At 38.8% G+C, this 20,431-nt stretch overlaps 1 protein-coding gene and 1 pseudogene across 1 annotated transcript in view; one reads left to right on the top strand and one right to left on the bottom strand.

Annotated features, from left to right (window-relative positions):
* Nucleotides 6,822-20,431, top strand: part of GCSAML (germinal center associated signaling and motility like) — a 46,238-nt gene continuing 32,628 nt past the window's right edge. The window contains exon 1 of the mRNA XM_018050542.1: nucleotides 6,822-6,962. Within this exon, the coding sequence (XP_017906031.1) occupies nucleotides 6,934-6,962 (29 nt within the window). The 5' untranslated portion in view covers nucleotides 6,822-6,933. The remainder of the gene's footprint in view (nucleotides 6,963-20,431) is intronic.
* Nucleotides 19,153-19,674, bottom strand: LOC102174650 (annotated as a pseudogene).

The following is a 20,431-nucleotide window of genomic DNA, read 5'->3' as shown; positions in this document are numbered from 1 at the left end:
GTCCATGTTTCTGGGTAGCAAGAATCAATATTGTGAAAATGACTATACTACCAAAGACAATCTACAGATTCAATGCAATCCCTATCAAATTACCAATGACATTTTTCACAGAGCTAGAACAAAAAATTTCAAAATACATATGTAAATACAAAAGACCACGAACAGCCAAAGTAGTCTTGAGAAAGAAATGGAGCTGGAGGAATCAACCTTCCTGGCTTCAAATTATACTACAAAGCTACAGTCATCAAGGCAGTATGGTACTGGCACAGAAACAGAAATATAGACCAATGGAACAAGATAGAAAGCTCAGAAATAAACCCATGCACCTATAGGTACCTTGTTTTTGACAAAGGAGGCAAGAATATGCAATGGGGCAAAGGTAGCATCTTCAATAAATGGTGCTGGGAAAACTGGACAGCTACATGTAAAAGAATGAAATTAGAACACTTTCTAACACCATACACAAAGATAAACTCAAAATGGATTAAAAACCTAAATGTAAGACCGGAGACTATAAAATTCTTAGAGGAAAACATAAGCAGACCACTCGATGACAGAAATCAAAGCAAGATCACCTCCTAGGGTAATGGAAATAAAAATAAAAGTAAACAGGTGGAACCTGATTAAACTTAAAAGCTTTTGCACAGCAAAGGAAACTATAAACAAGGTGAAAAGACAGCCCTCAGAATGGGAGAAAATAATAGCAAATGAAATAACTGACAAAGGATTAATTTCCAAAATATACAAGTAACTCATACAACTCAATGCTAGAAAAACAACCCAATCAAAAAGTGGGAAAGAGACCTAAAGAGACATTTGTCCAAAGAAAACATACAGATGACTAACAAACAAATGAAAAGATGCTCAATATCGCTCATTATTAGAGAAATGCAAATCAAAACCACAATGAGATATCACTTCAAACCAGTCAGAATGACCAACATCAAAAAGTCTACAAACAGTAAATGTTTGAGGGGGTGTGGAGAAAAGGGAACACTCTTGCACTGTTGGTGGGAATGTAAATTGATACAGCCACTATGGAAGATGGTATGGAGATTCCTTAAAAAACTAGGAATAAAAGCACCATATGACTCAGCAATCCCACTCCTAGGTATATACCCTGAGGAAACTAGTGTTTCATTGCAGCACTATTTACAATAGCTAGAACATGGAAGCAACCTAGATGTCCATTGACAGATGAATGGATACAGAAGTTGTGGTTCATATACACAATGGAATATTCAGTTCAGTACAGTCACTCAGTCGTGTCCGACTCTTTGTGACCCCGTGAATCACAGCACGCCAGGCCTTCCTGTCCATCACCAACTCCTGGAGTTCACTCAGACTCACGTCCATTGAGTCAGTGATGCCATCCAGCTATCTCATCCTCTGTTGTCCCCTTCTTCTCCTTCCCCCAATCCCTCCCAGCATTTGAGTCTTTTCCAAAGAGTCAACTCTTCACATGAGGTGGCCAAAGTACTGGAGTTTCACCTTTAGCATCATTCCTTCCAAAGAAATCCCAGGGCTGATCTCCTTTAGAATGGACTGATTGGATCTCCTTACAGTCCAAGGGACTTTCAAGAGTCTTCTCCAACACCACAGTTCAAAAACATCAATTCTTCAGCGCTCAGCCTTCTTCACAGTCCAACTCTCATATCCATACATGACCACAGGAAAAACCATAGCCCTGACTAGTTGGACCTTAGTCGGCAAAGTAAAGTCTCTGCTTTTGAATATGCTATCTAGGTTGATCATAAGTTTCCTTCCAAGGAGTAAGCGTCTTTTAATATCATGGCTTCAATCACCATCTGTAGTGACTTTGGAGCACAGAAAAATAAAGTGTGACACTGTTTCCACTGTTTCCCTATCTATTTCCCATGAAGTGATGGGACCGGATGCCATGGTCTTCGTTTTCTGAATGTTGAGCTTTAAGCCAACTTTTTAACTCTCCTCTTTCACTTTCATCAAGAGGCTCTTTAGTTCCTCTTCACTTTCTGCCATAAGGGTGGTGTCATCTGCATATCTGAGGTTATTGATATTTCTCCTGGCAATCTTGATTCCAGCTTGCGTTTCTTCCAGTCCAGCGTTTCTCATGATGTACTCTGCATATAAGTTAAATAAGCAGGGTGACAATATACAGCCTTGACGTACTCCTTTTCCTGTTTGGAACCAGTCTGTTGTTCCATGTCCAGTTCTAACTGTTGCTTTCTGACCTGCATACAGGTTTCTCAAGAGGCAGGTCAGGTGGTCTGGTATTCCCATGTCTTTCAGAATTTCCCACAGTTTATTATGATCCACACAGTCAAAGGCTTTGGCATAGTCAATCAAGCAGAAATAGATGTTTTTCTGGAACTCTTTGCTTTATCCATGATCCAGTGGATGTTCACAATTTGATTTCTGGTTCCTCTGTCTTTTCTAAAACCAGCTTGAACATCAGGAAGTTCACGGTTCACGTATTGCTGAAGCCTGCCCTGGAGAATTTTTAGCACTACTTTACTAGCATGTGAGATGTGTGCCATTGTGCAGTAGTTTGAACATTCTTTGGCATTGCCTTTCTTTGGGATTGGAATGAAAACTGACCTTTTCCAGTCCTGCGGCCACTGCTGGGTTTTCCATATTTGCTGGCATATTGAATGCAGCACTTTCACAGCATCATCTTTCAGGATTTGAAACAGCTCAACTGGAATGCCATCACCTCCATTAGCTTTGTTCATAGTGTTGCTTTCTAAGGCCCACTTGACTTGACATTCCAGGATGTCTGGCTCTAGATGAGTGGTCACACCATTGTGACTGTCTGGGTTGTGAAGATCTTTTTTGTACAGTTCTTCTGTGTATTCTTGCCACCTCTTCTTAATATCTTCTGCTTCTGTTAGGTCCATACCATTTCTGTCCTTTATTGAGCCCATCTTTGCATGAAGTGTTCCCTTGGTATCTCTAATTTTCTTGAAGAAATCTCTAGTCTTTCCCATTCTGTTGTTTTCCTCTATTTCTTTTCATTGATCGCTGAAGAAGGTTTTCTTATCTCTTCTTGCTATTCTTTGGAACTGTGCATTCACATGTTTATATCTTTCCTTTTCTCCTTTTTTTTTTCGCCTCTCTTCTTTTCACAGCTATTAGTAAGGCCTCCCCAGACAGCCATTTTGCTTTTTTGCATGTCTTTTCCTTGGGGATGGTCTTGATCCCTGTCTCCTGTACAATGTGACGAATCTCATTCTATAGTTCATCAGGCACTTTATCTATCAGATCTAGGCCCTTAAATCTCTTTCTCACTTCCACTGTATAATCATAAGGGATTTGATTTAGGTCATACCTGAATGATCTAGTGGTTTTCCCTACTTTCTTCAATTTAAGTCTGAATTTGGTAATAAGGAGTTCATGATCTGAGCCACAGTCAGTTCCTGGTCTTGTTTTTGTTGACTGTATAGAGCTTCTCCATCTTTGGCTGCAAAGAATATAATTAGTTACTCAGCCATAAAAGGAACACATTTGAGTCAGTTCTGATGAGGTAGATGAACCTAGAACGTATTATACAGAGTGAAATGAGTCAGAAAGAGAAAGATAAATATTGCATTCTAATGCATATATGGGGAAAGAAATGGCAGGCCACTCCAGTATTCTTGCCTGGAGAATCCCAGGGACAAGGGAGCCTGGTTGGCTGCTGTCTATGGGGTCGCACAGAGTCGGACATGACTGAAGTGACTTAGCAGCAGCAGCAATGCATAGATACAGAATATAGAAATATGGCCCTGAAGATTTTATTTACAGGGAGCAATGGAGAAATACACATAGGGAATAGACTTATGGACATGGGGAGAGAGGAGGAGAGGGTGAAATGTAGGGCAAGAGTAACATGGAAACTTACATTACCATATGTAAAACAGCCAATGGGAATTTGCTGTATGGCTCAGGAAACTCAAACATGGGCTCTGTATCAACCTGGAGGGGTGGATGGGGAGGGGGATGGGAGGGAGGTTCAAAAGGGAGGGGATATATGTATACGTGTGGCTGATTCATGTTGAGGTTTGATAGAAAACAACAAAATTCTGTAAAACAATTATCCTTCAATAAAAAATAAATTAAAAAAGAAAATATAATAACAGTCATCCTAACTGGTTTGAGGTGAAATCTCATTGTGATTTTGATTTGCATTCCCCTAATGAGTAGTGATGGTGAGTGTCTTTTCACATAACTGTTGGACATCTGTAAGACATCTTCAGAGAAATGTCTACTCAAATACTTTGCCTATTCTTTTATTTGGCTACTTATTTTTCATTATTATTTCTGCTATTGAGTTGTATGAGTTTCTTATGTATTTTGGAAATTACCTTTTTATCAGATACATAGTTTGCAATTATTTTTTCTTTTCTGTAGGTTGTCTGTAGGTTGCCTTTTCCCTCTGTTGACTGTTATAACGTAATGCTATAGTTAGACAAAAGGTATTGTACACTTAAAATTTTGTTAGAAGTGTAGATCTCATGTTAACACATGCAAACACACACCCACATGCAAACACCAACAGGATGTAAGGAAATTTTGGAGGTGATGGCTAGTTTTATTTGCCTGATTGTGGGGATGGTATTGAGTATATATGTGTGCCTGCTAAGTTGCTTCAGTCGTGTCTGACTCTTTGCGACCCCATGACTTAGCCTGTGAGGCTCCTCTGTCCGTGGGGATTCTCCAGACAAGAATACTGGAATGGGTTGCTATGCCCTCCTCCAGGGGATCTTCCAGATTCAGGGTTTGAACCCACATTGACTCTTATGTCTCCTGCATTGGCAGGTGGGTTCTTTACCACTAGTGCTATACTTGTATCTGACTCTTTGCAACTCTATGGACTGTAGCCCACCAGGCTCCTCTATCCATAGGGTTTTTCAAGCAAGTATACTGGAGTGGGTTTCCATTTTCCCCTTCAAGAGATCTTCCTGACCCAGCAATTGAACCTCCATCTCCTGTGTCTCCTGCATTGCAGGTGGATTCTTTACCCTTTAAATCCTTATCTTTTTCCTGATAGACTCATGCTAGTGTGAGCAGAGGGGAACCTAAAGAGGCTGAAGAAATTGGAGACCTTGGGTGATACTACATCTCCATCACTGAGTGTCTGGCTCCCAGTGGGGACCTACTTAAGCATTTAGGGACTGATGAGTTTGCCGCTGCTGCTACTGCTAATGAGTAATAAATGGTTTATGGCACTGGTTCTCAAATCTTAGCAGGCAATAGGAGAAACACATCCCAAGAGTCTCTGATTCAGCAGGTGTGAGCTGGGGCCTGAAAATTTGTATCTCTAACAAATTCTCAGGTGACATGATGCTGTTGGTCTGGAACCATGCTTTGAGAATCCCTGGTCTAGCACTGTGCTCCTTAAAGGATCAGCAGGAGTGGCATTTACCCAAGAGTTTGTTAGAAAGGCAGATTATTGACCCCAGCTTGACAATCAGAATCTGCATTTACAAGATCATCAGATGGTTATTATAGATGTGAAAGTTTGGGAAGCAGGGCTTTAGTACACAGGTTCTCAAATATGAATTGGGTAAACCATAAACGCAGAATGAGATGTGCGACAATCTTGTTGCAAATATATTTTTCTCGCAATTGTGATTGAAACATAAACTAGAATTTAGAAATTTCTGAGCCAGAATTTGGGCTTTCCCGGTGACTCAATGCAGGATCTGCCTGCAATGCAGAAGCCACAGGAGACATGGGCTCGATCCTAGGATTGGGAAGACCCCCTGGAGGAGGAAATGGCAACCCACTCCAGTATTCTTGCCTGGAGAATCCCATGGACAGAAAAGCCTGATAGGCTATAGTCCACGGGGTCACAAACAATCAGACACAACTGAAGTGACTTTGCACACACACACAAGACCTGATACTTCCTGAGCTCTGCAGATGGCTAAGGAATTCATGTACACCTGTGGGGGATTCATGTCAATGTATGGCAAAACCAATACAGTATTGTAAAGTAAAAAAATAAAAAAATAAAGACATCCTCAGTCCTGGAACTTTCAGAAAAAAAAGAATTGAAACATATGAGTGTATAGTTTCTGAATTCAGCAGATCAATTTCATGTTGAATGAGAACTGAAGAAAAGTGGCTACTTGTTCTCTATTCTATTGCATGAGAACTATAACAAAAAGCTATTTCACTCTCCCAGCAACAATGGCTCAGAGTCAGCAGTCAGCTCATTGCCTGCCTTGAAATTATCACTGTGGCCAGCTTGTGCTCTGTGGCTCTGATGGGCGGTGTAGGGGAGGAAGTGGGGGAGCAGATGGTGGAGATTGTATGTTAGGCCCTGTCACCTTCCCCTTGTAATGTTAGTCTTGAAAAACAACAGGAAGAAAAATTTCTTTTTTACTTATCTTGAATAATGTCCAGACTCTTCTATTTCTCTTACTCTTTCTCTGCAGTCTTGTCTTCTGAAGTATCAGATCACTAAGGAAAGGCATTTACATTTGATTTGATTTTTATGGATGGAAGAACAAACAGACATTTGATCTGTTTTTAACTTTATTTCTTTTCCTTATAGGAGGGTTTCTTTTTGTGTGTTTGGAAGAGGACAAAATATTGAGAGTCTTGAAATCTCAAATTTCTGAGAAATAGAGATAGTCCCTGCCCTATCTGACTCTGAAATCCTGAAGTTTTCTTGAAAGCAAAATGAACCCAGCATGTTAGATTTATTCTCTCATGATTCAGCCTGATTTTTTCCACACTCCACACACACACACACTCATACTCACATCTCTTCCTTTTCCCCTCCCCTGCCTTCTCTACCATGCCTATGCCCATCCTCTGCCAACTTGTCATTGGTGAAAGCATGAATCAGTGTTACATTTCAGATGTAACATCCTGCCCCATTTTGTGGTGACTGTTACTTTGGTCAAGACACCCCAAGTGGAATTAAACTCAGGATCTGAGAAACAGAGTCACAGTGAGAGGATGGGAAATAATTTCATGAGAGAAATCAGGTGAGTCCTGACACTGGCCACAGCCCTTCTTGGGAGAAGAGACAGGGAGAGGGAGGTGTGGTGTGTGCATTTGGAATGGTGGATCAGTTGTGCTTTAAGAAGGTTGAACTTAAAGACAGCATCTCCTAAGAACGTACAGGAACCTCCCAATCCACTTTCTCTTGGCTTACTGTGGAATTGTGGTAGGTTGCCAGATTTAGAAAATAAAAATACAAGATGCCAGTCAGATCTGAATTTCACATAAACACATGCATTTTATTTTTTCAGTATAAGTATCCCTCATGCAATATCTAGAGCACTATTGCACAGGTCATGTGCTGTGCATGGGTCATTCCTAAACTGAAAAAAATGTTGTTTACCTGAAATTCAAATTTAACTGTGCATCCTGTCTTTTATCCAGCAACCTGGGTCTGTGATCACTTGAATCTTCCTACAACTCTTTCTTCATCTGGGTAGAGGGCTTATCTAGCCATTCATTGACTTCATGGGATCAGTGTGAAAATAAACACTCAGGTTCTTACAAATTGTGGAAGTGAAATAATTCACTCAAGTGTTTTTAATTTAAGTAGTGCCTTTTGTGGGTGATTTTTTTATCCCTATCCTCATCAAACACTTCCCTCTTTCTCATAGGTAAATAATTTTTTCTTTGCCTAAGATATATAGACACATTTCTTTTTGTTGTTGTTGGAATGACTTTTATTTTACTCTTTATTGGAATATAATTGCTTTATAAGACACATCTTTTTTATCCATTCATCTGTGGTCTTAGATTGTTTACAAACAAGATATATCAAGTGTTGGCAAGGGTGTAGAGAAAAGAAAGACTTGTATACTGTTGGTGGTTCAGTAACTGTGGAAAACAATTTAAATAATTAAAAAAATGCAATTATCCTATGATCTAGCATTTTTGCTTCTGGATACATATGCAAAAGAAATAAAAACAGGATCCTCCTATGTTTACTGTAGCATTATTCACAATAGCCAAGACATAAAAATAACCTAAGTATTGAGCAACGGATCAATGGATAAAGATTGTTGTTTTTTTTTTTCTCTCTCTTGTTTTTCTTGATAATAGCCATACTAATGAGGTGATATCTTGTTGTGGTTTTGATTGATTTATATTTCCCTGATAGTTAACGATTATTGTTGTTCAGTCTCTAAGTTGTGTTTGACTCTTTGTGACCCCATGCACTGCAGCATGCCAGACTTCCCTGTCCTTCACTGTCTCCTGGAGTTTGCTCAGACTCACAGCCATTGAGTCGATGTCTCCCCCTTTTCCTCTTGCCTTCAATTTTTCCCAGCATCAGGGTCTTTTCCAAATAGTCGTTGTTGGCCATTTGGATGTGATCTGTAATACAGGTAGATTGATCTAGCCTTGCGACACTCAACGTATTGCTCCTGTGTTCCAATGAGTATATCTGTTTCCCACTAGCAAACATCTAAACTGTGGAACATTTGTTTTAGAATTTAGAGTCCTATATATTGTTTTAATCACTCCCTCCTTGTTCTCTTCTCCCTTTGGGCATTGCCTCACTGGGCATTGCCTCTTGCTTAGCAACCAGCATCTAATTAAGTAATTTCTACTTACTAATGGAGCCTCTCCAAGGCAACTTTTACTTTGAATATATACTTACAGCCACTATAACTGTCTAGAATGTAGAGCAAAACAGAAATCTAAAGAATGTGTACTTAGTTAGTTAAATATACCTTCCCCCCCCCTTTGTGTCAAAAATATGTTGTAAGGATTTTGTCAATCTGGTCTCTTGGCCGATTTGAGTTCAAGTGTGCCTTGGCTGTCAGAATTCTTGCTCTAAGGCTCATTTTTAACCATTTCTTATTTGTCAAAATATAATATTCATTCTACAGTGCTGTGGCCAGATATTGCATCTTCCTGATCTTTGCCAGAAATTATTCTTTCACTATTCAATGAGTTGTAAATGGTTCATACACACTGATGACACTAAACTCATCGTGTTCTGTCATGGTTATATAAGTGTAAGACTTTTAGAAAATGTATTATCTGACTACAAGGATAGTACCCTTAAACTCTGAAAATCCCTGAAATTCTTGCTAATGATCTGCAGAAAGAAGGCTCTCAATAAATGTTTTCTGGCTAGTGTTAAGAAGCATGTGCGCTCATTGGAGAAAAGCAGAGGGTTAAATTATCCTCTTCAGATTACTGAGACTTAAAGAAGCTTTCCATTTTTAGCTGTCTTATTTTCTGTATTGATTTTTAAAATATCCAACTTTATCTGTTACCATGTTCTGATAAGGTTGGTGGTCTCTTTTACAACAGCCATGAATTTTGCTTACTTTACAAACATGAAAGCATTATGAGGATGCTGATTCAGTTCAACCATGTTGGAAGCGAAGCCAGTTAGACTCAGAGAGATGAAACTGTCTTGGTTTGCTTACACTTGTCATTGCAAAACCCCCTTCTTATTTTACTCTTCATGGGACTGCAAAGAGTCAGACACAACTGAGCAACTAACACACACACACACACACACACACACACACACACATATTCTACTCTTTAGCCATTGCTCTCTGCTTATCCTATTCCCACCTTCTGGAGAAGCCTATCAGCTAGATTTCAGTCCAGGAAGATGTGAAGAGGAAGTAGACAGATGTTGTTTTAGGATTTCTCATGGTTGTCATCTGTGAATGATGCCTCCACAGTAAGAGAATATTCTAGGTCCTCCTGCATGCCCACAAACTTCAAGGCAACCAGATTCTGTAGTACTCACAGGACTGAGTGAAGTATTCAACTTGCAATGATAGTAGAGACTAATAATTATCTCAGGCTTGCTCTCTGCTCTATACACTATTCAGAAGTTCATAAGATTATCTCATTATTTTTCCATACTAAGTGGTTATTTTTATCCTTCTGTATGGTTTCATTGGAAAAATGCAATATTAAATATAAAAGTGATGGATTTTTGAATACATTTATTAACTGGTGATGGGAGGTTATTTTATTTTCAGTAAATAAAATATGGGTAATTTCTGTTTAAAGTACTCTTTGCTGTGGTGAACTTCAGAAGGCAGGTTAGCAGCACTGCTTGCAGTTCATACAACTGGGTAAAGGAGAAATGAATAATTTCTAATAAATAATTCACCTGAGAAATCATGAAGCTAGATTAAGCTTATATTTGATAATTGTCCTATTTTTCTTGTGATCCTGGATAAGCTTCTTGGTTTCTATAATTGCATAACTGTATGTCCACTGTGAGGGTAATGATATTGCCAGATCCTAGATTTAGTTGTGATGATAAAATATAACAAAGTATATGTGTTAGTGGACTTCCCTGATAGCTCAGCCTGCAATGCAGGAAACTCTAGTTTCGATTCCTGGGTGGGGAAGATCCCCTGGAGAAGGGTTAGGCTACCCACTCCAGTTATTCTTGGACTTCTCTTGTGGATCAGCTGGTAAAGAATCTACCTGCAATGCAGGAGACCTGGGTTCAATCCCTGGGCTGGGAAGATCCCATGAAGAAGTGAAAGGTTACCCATTCCATTATTCTTTCCTGGTGAATTCCATGGACTGTGCAGTTCATGGGGTCACAAAGAGTCAGACATGACTGAGCAACTTTCACTTTCACTTTTCAAATATGTTAGCAGGAACATCAGTTCAGTTTAGTCTCAGTTGTGTCCAACTCTTTTTAGCAGGAACATAGTAGCTGATTAATGAATGACACTATTATGTAATTCCATTAGTACTGAAGTCAACTTTATTTTCAGATTCTTGAGTTACAGTGCATTTTGCTTCAGTGAATTACTTATAAAAATTATTTAGTTCACAATGAACCCTATTCAGTGAACTACAGATATGATTGAGAACAAGATGGAAAAAGATTCTACCTCATGGAACTTGTTCTAGCAGGAGAAATGGATTACAAGTATATAAATAGTGCACCTCAGGGAGTTCTAAGCACTATGAATGAAATAGAGCAAAGGGAGGGGTATGATGTTATGGAGAGCTAATATTAGAGTGACATGGGTAATTGGGAATAAGCAGATTAGGCAAAAACCTGTGGGATTCGCTTCCAGACAGAGAGACCATATGTAAAGGCCTTGAGGAGAGTCAGAGTATGGTGTGTAATGGGATGAGGAGGGCAGAGGACATGAGGTTAATTGGGTCACCTCTTGGCCACTCCATATTTTACAACTGCTTGTCCTGGGCTTTTTTCTCTAAGTGTCATTGAGATATAGTTGTTATGCAAAATTCATATATTTAAAGTATGTATTTTTAAATTGATACATATTTACACTTCTGTGATATCATCTCCACAATTAAGGTACTAATACCTTAATTAGTGGAGATAATTAAAAGTGAAATAGAGGAGAGTGAAAAAGGTGGTTTAAAACTCAACATTCAAAAAACTAAGATCATGGCATCCAGTCCCACCACTTCATGGTAAACTGATGGGGAAACAATGGAAACACTGAGAAACTGGTTTTTTGGGGCTCCAAAATCACTGCAGATGGTGACTGAAGCCATGAATTTAAAAGACGCTTGCACCTTGGAGGAAAAATTATGAACAACGTAGACAGCATATTAAGAAGAAGAGACATTACCTTGCCAACAAAGGTCCTCCTAGTCAAAGCTAAGGTTTTTCCAGTAGTCACGTATGGATATGAGAGTTGGACCATAAAGAAGGCTGAGCGTCAAAGAATCAATGCTTTTGAATTGTGGCGTTGGAGAAGACTCTTGACAGTCCCTTGGACTGCAAGGAGATCCAACAAGTCAATCCTAAAGGAAATCAGTCCTGAATATTGATTGACTGGAAGGACTGATGCTGAAGCTGAAACTCCAGTACTTTGCCCAACTGATGCAAAGAACTGACTTATTTGAAAAGACCCTGCTGTTGAAAAAGATTGAAGGCAGGAGGAGAAGGGGACAACAGAGGATGAGATGGTTGGATGGCATCACTGACTCAATGGACATGAGTTTGAGCAAGCTCCAGGAGTTAGTGATAGACAGCGAGGCCTGGCATTCTGCAGTCCATGGGTTGCAAAAAGTCGGACAGAACTGAGCGACTGAAGTGACTGAACCATCACGTCCAGTTTCCTTGTTTTGTGTGTGTGTGTGTGTGTGTGTGTGTGTGTTTTGTGTCTGAGTTAAGAACGCTTAACATGAGATCTTAATATATTTTAAAATGCACAATTCTGCCGCTGCTGCTGTGTCACTTAAGTCATGTCCGACTCTGTGTGACCCCATAGATGGCAGCCCACAAGGCTCCCCCATCCCTGGGATTCTCCAGGCAAGAATACTGGAGTGGGGTGCCATTGCCTTCTCCAATGCATGAAAGTGAAAAGTGAAAGTGAAGTTGCTCAGTCGTGTCTGACTCTTAGCGACCCCATGGACTGCAGTCTGCTAGGCTCCTCTGTCCATGGGATTTTCCAGACAAGAGTACTGAGTGGGGTGCCATTGCCTTCTCTGCACAATAACTTATTATTAACTATAGGAACTATGTTGTGCTGCATATTCTGGAATTACTTTATATGGTATAACAGAAACATGATATTATTGAGCAGCAATTCCCCCTTTCCCTTTCTCTCCAGCCCTTTGCAACAATCACTCTACTTTCTGCTTCTATGAGTTCAACTATTTTCTTTTTTAAAAAATTTAAAACTTACTTAGTTTTCATTGAAGAATAATTGCTTTACAATATTGGTTTGATTTCCACCATACATGAAGTAGCCACAGGTGTACATATACTCCCTCCTTCTTGAACCACTCTCCCACCTCCCACCCTTTCCCATACCTCTAGGTTGTTACAGAGCCCCAGTTAGAGCCTTAAGTCATAAAGCAAATTTCCATTTGCTATCTGTTTTACATATGGTAGTGTATATGCTTCCATGCTACAATTATTTTCAGTTTCACATATGATTGAAGTCATGCAGTATTTGTTCTTCTGTGACTGTATTATTTTACTTAAGCATAATATACTCAAGATTCATCCATGTTGTTGTAAAAGGTAGAATACTTTCTTTTTATGGCCAAATAATTTTAGATAGTATGTATATGCTACATGCCACATTTTCTTTATTCATCTGTGAATGGGCTTTTGTGTTGTTTCCATATCTTCTCTATTGTGAATAATGCTGCAGTAAACATGGGAAGGCAGATATCTCTTTGAGACCCTGATTTTGATTTCTTTGGACATATACTTGGAAACAAAATTACAGAAATAATTATTTTGTTTTTAATTTTTTTGAGAAGTCATCATACTGTTTTCCATAGTGCCTGCATAATTTGTCTACCTACCAACAATGCACAAAGTTTCCAATTTCTTCACACCATTGCCAATATTTGCAGATAAATACACACACACACACACACACACACACACACACACACACACACACACATATATATGGTAGCTCAGCTGGTAACAAATCCACCAGCAATGCCGGAGACCCCGATTCAATTCCTGGGTTGGGACAATCCGCTGGAGAAGGGATAGCCTACTCACTCTGATATTCTTGGGCTTCTCTGGTGGCTCAGAGGGTAAAGAATTTGCCTACATTGTGGGAGACCTAGTTTGATCCCTGGATTGGAAAGAGCCCCTGGAGGAGGGCATGGCAGTCTACTCCAGTATTCTCGCCTGGAGAATCCCCACAGACTGAGAAGCCTGGAAGGCTACAGTCCATGGGGTCACAAAGAGTCAGACATGACTCAGCTATAAAGCAACATACACACATGCAATATATTTTTGATAACAGCTATGCCATTTTAATAGGTGTGAGATGATATAACTCAATGTGATTTTGATCTGCACTTCACTGATAACTAGGGATGTTGAACATTTCCAGGCAGCTGTTGGCCATTGGTATGTCTTCTGTGGTGAAGGTGAAGTGAAACAGTTGTACTCAAAGAGTTGAATTCATGTATGCCATGATGAAAAGTGCTTCCCTCTTTTAAGGTCAGTCAGAATTTATGGGAAGCCTATATGAAATAGCACTCTTGGCCTTAAGAAAATAATAACATAGATGAGGGACTACAGTGGGTGCCAATTAAAAAGTTGATAAGCCCCTTGAACAAATACTGTACCTAATAGCTGTTTGTACTTAAAAAAATTAGAAATTATATAGCTGATAGATTATAAAAGCTTTTCAAGGTCACTTCTGCTATAAAATGATGAATTAACGCATGTACAATGATGATTTAACACATGTATATGTTGTGAAATGATTACCAGGATATAAAAGTAATTGATATCATGATATCAAGTCATGTGTCATTTCCATTATACCACAACAACCTCTTTTTCTTCAGACAGGGCAGATGTTAATGTATTCTTCATAGAAGCCCATATAGTGTGCTATAGAAACAAGAGGAAGGGATGAATGGAATTCTGATTTGGACTGGCAGGGAGGTAGGGCATGTTTGAAGAATTGCAGCTTGGATTGTTCTGCCAACGTTAGGCAGGCTGGACAAAGTGGAAAAGATTGCAAACTAAAAGGACAATGTGTGAAAACATATAAGAATTTGAAGTACATGGTGTTTCAGGAAGTACAATTGTCAAAAGTTAGAGCATATTGTTCGAGGATAATCCCCACAGGAGAAGAATTTGAAAATGAGATTTGGCATTTGATGATAAAAAGTCTTCAAAGGCATCCAGGAAGTGATAATGCAATGAACATTTATGAGTGGAGAAAGATGTAATGTGGCTTATAGGTTAAGAGAATTGTCTGTCCTCGGTGTGTAAAGTGAAATGGAGAAAAATGGACAAAGTTAAGAAGTTCTAAAAAATAGATGAATTAAAAGGAAGTGAAGAGCTGAAATTCAGCAGGAACAATCAAAATGGAAAAGAAGAGTTTTGGTGAAAGTAAATGCATTTCACTTTGGTGTTTGTCAGTCATTTAGATCACAAATGTGGCATGAGAGGAGGAAAAAGTTATTCCCATGAATGACACATAAGTCTCTTCCTGGCCTCTCCTGGGGACCTCTCCATTATTAGAGACTCTTGGGATATGCTGCACATATTTGGAGATGAAAGAGACACAGAAATGGGGAGAGTAGTGACGAATCTTAGGTGAGGTGGTACTTTCCAACTTCCTCCTGTAAATGTCAAATAAATCCCCATCAAATCTGCCAGAGGAAACAGAAATGATAAGAATCAGACTCAGCTCTCCCCCTTTCCTTTGTCTGTGATGACACTTTTTTATTCTCCAGACTCAGCCATTACCCCATGTCTCTGTGTGGTCATTCATGGAATGAAAGCGCCATGAGACTTGCACCAAAGATTCTCCAGATTTCACTCGCAGACACTCTAATCCAATGGCGTTGAGGGGAAAGGGAGATAACATTTATCAAGCAGCCGAACAAGTGCCGAAATATTGTATAGCTGGGCTAAATCATTACAATGATACCACAAAGGAGATATTGCTATCCCCATTTTTATATGTTTTGAAATTAAGAGTGCACTGGTTTCAGTCTCTCAGTTAGAAGGGGTGGTTTAAGTCATCAAAAATGTAGCCAGCAAGACTCCAAAGACCACAATCTTTGTTTGATTACTTGAGAGAAATTTTCTATAAGTCTTCTTTCCAAGAAGAGGGTACTTTGGACCTTTTAGAACATGGGAAGGTGGGAAGCCTGCTGGTGGCTCTCAGAGGAGTATGAGGGGATGACATGAAGCCCTCTGCCTGTTGCTTGTCTATTGGGTTCAGCATTAAATGGATAATAAGAACTGTTTCCTTCTTCTGGAAATCTATAGCTGACACATACATTATATTTAGTAAGTGTGAATCTTCTCTCCATCTATCCAATAATAGGGTTCAGGATGTACTACCCTAAAATATGGTGCCTTGGTATATTGACTATCTCAAGCTGAAGGAATTCAAGGACAGCAGAAGCAGGATGGTTATTCTGACTTCCCAAAACTTGCCTTTCTTCCCTGAAAGCAGGAGATGAATCTCTTATGTGAAAGGTGCTCTCCTTGTTCCAAGATGAAGAGAGAAATGTCTATCACCAGAGACAAGGAATTTAGGGTCAAAAAGGCTATGTTAACAAAACTTGTTACACCTTTGTCATTTATTAGCTCTAGCTCAATCCCTCTGCCTTGTCAATGCTTTACAAGCTTATTGTGCCTTTGTCTAAAAGATACACAAGCTTCTGGCCCTGGTCACTTCTTCTGGTCTTCTTTCTCAAGTGAAGGCTCTCATATGCATGTAAAAATTCAATAAAATTTGTATGTTTTTCTCCTGTTAGTCTGCCTCATGTCAGTTTAATTTTTAGGCCCAGCTGGAGACCTGAAGAAATTAGAGGAAGACCTTTTCTCCTCTACATCATCAGTCTACTTCAAATTTGTATCTATATATGTACACAGCATGCAAACAGGCCCATATTGACTAAAAATAATAAAATTTCTGAATAGTGCATGAAAAATTTAAAATTATAAGATTAGTAGTTTTATTGTTCTTGATCATCTTAAATATTTTACGATCTCTGTATGACTCAGTCTTTCAAAGATGATAGTTTAAAGGAAAATTCAATAACAGAAAATCTATATTGCCTCTAGTGGAATTAGACCCAGTCCATATTTCCTCAGGCAACATGGATTTAGAACTTACATTTTGGACAGAATTTTATAACCAGATCTCCATAATTGTTTATGAAGAATTTTTACATTCCTGCTCAGGGCTAAAGTAACCAAATTAAAGGCTTGGATATTCCCCAGAGAATAAGACTTTAGTATGCCTCTGTATTCAGAAAGGGGAGGTAGTAAATTGACTAAAGGAAAGGAAAATGTACCTTAAGAGGAAATTCATTTACTGTCTCATCATTCTGCTCTTACTTTTAAAATTGTGTTCAGGGCCAAGTGCTTAGCCAGGCATCAGAGACTGAAGTACCTGACTTTGAAGCAGATGAATTTTTCATGTGTAGATGATCATGTGTTTTTTTCTCTTTATTCTCATTAGTTAATAATTAAGTGTAGAAATTGATGACTCTTGGTGATGCTTTTCTGCTTTCCAAAAAATAAAAAGAATGTGTTAAAGATTTTCAAAACAAACTACTCTTTGTGACCATTGAAAACTATTTTGCATTGTTATTTTCATCTAGGTTCTAATAAAGTGGCAGGTGCTTTAAAAGCAGAGAAAGGAACAAAGGAATCACCACTAACAGGAAGACTAAGGAGTGGTATCTTGTTTAGTCACTAAGTGGTGTCTGACTCTTTTATGACTGTGTGGACTGTAGCCCACCAGTCTCCTCTGTCCTTGAGATTTCCCAGACAAGAATATTGAAGTGAGTTTGGGGCTTCCCTGGTGGCTCAGAGGGTAAAGCCCTTGCCTGCAATGCGGGAGACCTGGGTTCGATCCCTGGGTTGGGAAGTTCCCCTGGAGAAGGAAATGGCAACCCACTCCAGTATCCTTGCCTGGAGAATCCCATGGATGGAATAGCCTGGTGGGCTACAGTCCACGGGGTCACAAAGAGTCGGACATGACTGAGCAAGCTCACTTAAAAAAAGTCCTTCCTTTTCCAGGGGATCTTCCCAACTTGAGAATCAAATCCATATCTCCTACATTGACAGGCAGAGTCTTTACCACTGAGCCACCTGTGTAAGACCATTCTTATTATGTTTTCTCCTTGATCCCTAATTCTCAATCTCATTCCTCCTCCTATAAGTGCCAATTTTAATTTATTTCATCTGTAGCCTTAGAGTGTTTGGATCTGAGTCTTTGAAATGTTAATAGATGCAAACAATAACTTAATATCAACTTAGTCTCTTTTCTTCTATACTCATCAATATCTTTGAGATCTATATTTATTAGAGTGAGTGTATCTGCCTTGTAACTTTGTATCTGCACTTGCTTCACACTATCCATTCATTGCCAACCCGCCTACCAAAGTCCTGCTGTGGATATCTAAAGCATACCTCTTATATCCCTTTGGAAGGAGTGACCTGGAATATACCCCATTTCTTTCTTTTTTTTTTTTTTTTCAGTCCATGTTTATTGAGTAGTTGTTACAATGGCAAACACTGTTAGAGGATCTCTATATTAGAAGTAGAACTATTAGAACTATGTTAGAATTAGAACTGGGAGAGGGGTTAGGGAGAAAATGGATACATTTTATGGCTGACTCGCTTTGCTGTTCACCTGAAACTACGGTAACACTGATAATCAGCTATACCTCAATACAAACTAAAAAGTTCAAAGTTTGAGAAAGCAAACCATAAATGGAAAAAAAAAAGAATTATAACTATTAACAACAGAAACTTGGTTGTGCACTTCAGAAAGTGTATGACCTTTCTAAAACACTTTTGTATATAATCTGTTTTAATGTTATCATGTATCTATACTTTTCAATATACAAATCACTGTAATCTTGAGTAACAGTGGAATCACTTTCTGAGAACTCTGCTCTATTTTCCATTTCTTCAAAGTAATTTTTAATCTTACAGAACTAAACTATTACTGTACCATTTCTTTGTTTACTGTCCTTTCAAACTATTGTGATAGATTCTTTACTTCTACTGGTCCAAATACCTTTCTTTAAAACTCCAACCTCAATCCCACCATAAACTAGCTTTTGTCCCATCTACTCATCAAGATAGTTTTTTTTTTTCATTTATCAAGTAAATTTTCTTAGCCTGCACATGCCTCATCCAAGTTCATGTTTTTGATTAGTCCTTTAGAATCTTACTGTCCTTTAGAATCCTTTAGAATCTATAGAAATTATAGTCCTTTAGAATCCTTTAGAATCTATAGAAATAGCAGTCTTCTTCTAAGCTCAATATTTACCCTTACCATTTCTACCTAGATATATGGGAGCAATCCAAAGAGGGAAAAATCTAAGACAATTCATAAACAGAGAATTTCTATATTCTCTAACTTCTATAGATCCTTTAGAATTATAGAAATTTGTCCTTTAGAATCTATAGAAATAGCAGTCTTCTGAGCTCAGTATTTATTTACCCTTACCATTTCTACCAAGATATATGGAAACAAATAAAAGAGGAAAAAAACTAAGCAAATTCATAAACAGAGAATGATGACTGAATAAGCCAAGTGAAGGATTTAAGCCTACAAGAAGTTAGGTTTTGATGATTGATAATCTCACATCTACACAACAGTGAAAACAAGATCTTAAGCTTAACCGCAAAGAGAAGTAGTGTAGAGATGGAAAGCACAAAGTAACTTTTTACTTTTATTTGTTAAAATAGTCACATACATATAAAGCTTTACCACAGTACACTCATTGACTGTGGCGCTTGTCGTCTTGCGCATCCAGGATCCTGGCTGAAAGGTTTTGCCAGTGCTGGTGGGAGTCACTGAGGGTTCCTCTTTTCCAAAGTACGGAGCAGAGGCGTGCCCTTTAATCTGAGTTTGAACTGGTGGAGGAAGTTCCTTGTTGCTCTCCTCCTGAAGAAGCTTTTCTTTTTCATAAAAATCTTGGCTTTTCATTTGAATTTCTTCTTTATATTTCATTCTTCATTATTTCCTCCATAGTAGGCGGAGTCTTTCTTGTTTTTCTAATCCAAGCTTCCCATTCCGTTGGGATATCCCCCACTTCATAGTCTATTTCTCTTTTATTTGCTGCTTCTACAATTCTTTTCTCTCGAATAGTTTGTCCTCTCCAGTTCTTGTACTCCGGGATATAATAGTATTTGTTCTCGAACCGGTCTGTGCCCACTTGCTCTTTCACTTCCTTTGACAGTGCTCTCCGCAGGACGCCGAACAAATGCTGAGACCAACCCATACTGTCTATACCCCATTTCTTTACCAGGAGGCTACACCTTCTACTCTCCCTTTCTGGAGTTTCTGGATCTTCACATCTGTTCCTATACTTGAAAAATGCATGTTTTCTAATTTTTAAATGTAAATTTGTAAACAATTGTTATTTTAATTTTCATTTCTCTGGTTGTTATTGGTGATTTTGTGTATCTATTCAGGTGTTTCTTAGGCTCTGAAGCTTCTTTTAAATGTTTACTATCCAAAGCCTCTGCTTCCAGAGCAGCAAGCTAAGTTCCCTGTGCTACATAGATGCTTCCCACTAGCTAGCTTTTTTACACATGATACTCTGGGATGACCTAGAGGGCTGGGAATTGAGGAGTTGGGTGGGAGGGAGGCTCAACAGGGAAAGGATATGTGTATACTTATGGCTTATTCATGTTGTTGTACAGCAGAAATCAACATATTATTGTAAAGCTATTGTCCTCCAATCAGAAATAAAGCAAAACAAAATACCTAAACAAACAGAGACTTTTTTGCTCATCTCCCCCCCCCCCCTTTGGTTTCTTGAATTCTTGTGGATTAACAAACACCTTTTGAATATTACAGACTCACCTCTTGAGTGTTAGCCAGGTTAAAGAAAAAAGTAATGACACTTGTGAAAGATGGCAAGGAAGACTTGATTTTATAGCTGGGGAGAGAGATGGGGCTGAAAGAATTTACAGTCAAGGAACAGGGTAGGGGTCAGTGGATGAAAATTTACTAAGAGGAAATAGGGTTAAAAG

This window comes from Capra hircus, chromosome 7 (assembly GCF_001704415.2).
Source record: "Capra hircus breed San Clemente chromosome 7, ASM170441v1, whole genome shotgun sequence".
Lineage (NCBI taxonomy): Eukaryota > Metazoa > Chordata > Mammalia > Artiodactyla > Bovidae > Capra > Capra hircus.
Note: the sequence above shows the minus strand (reverse complement) of the source record. Positions and strands in the feature narration are given on the sequence as shown.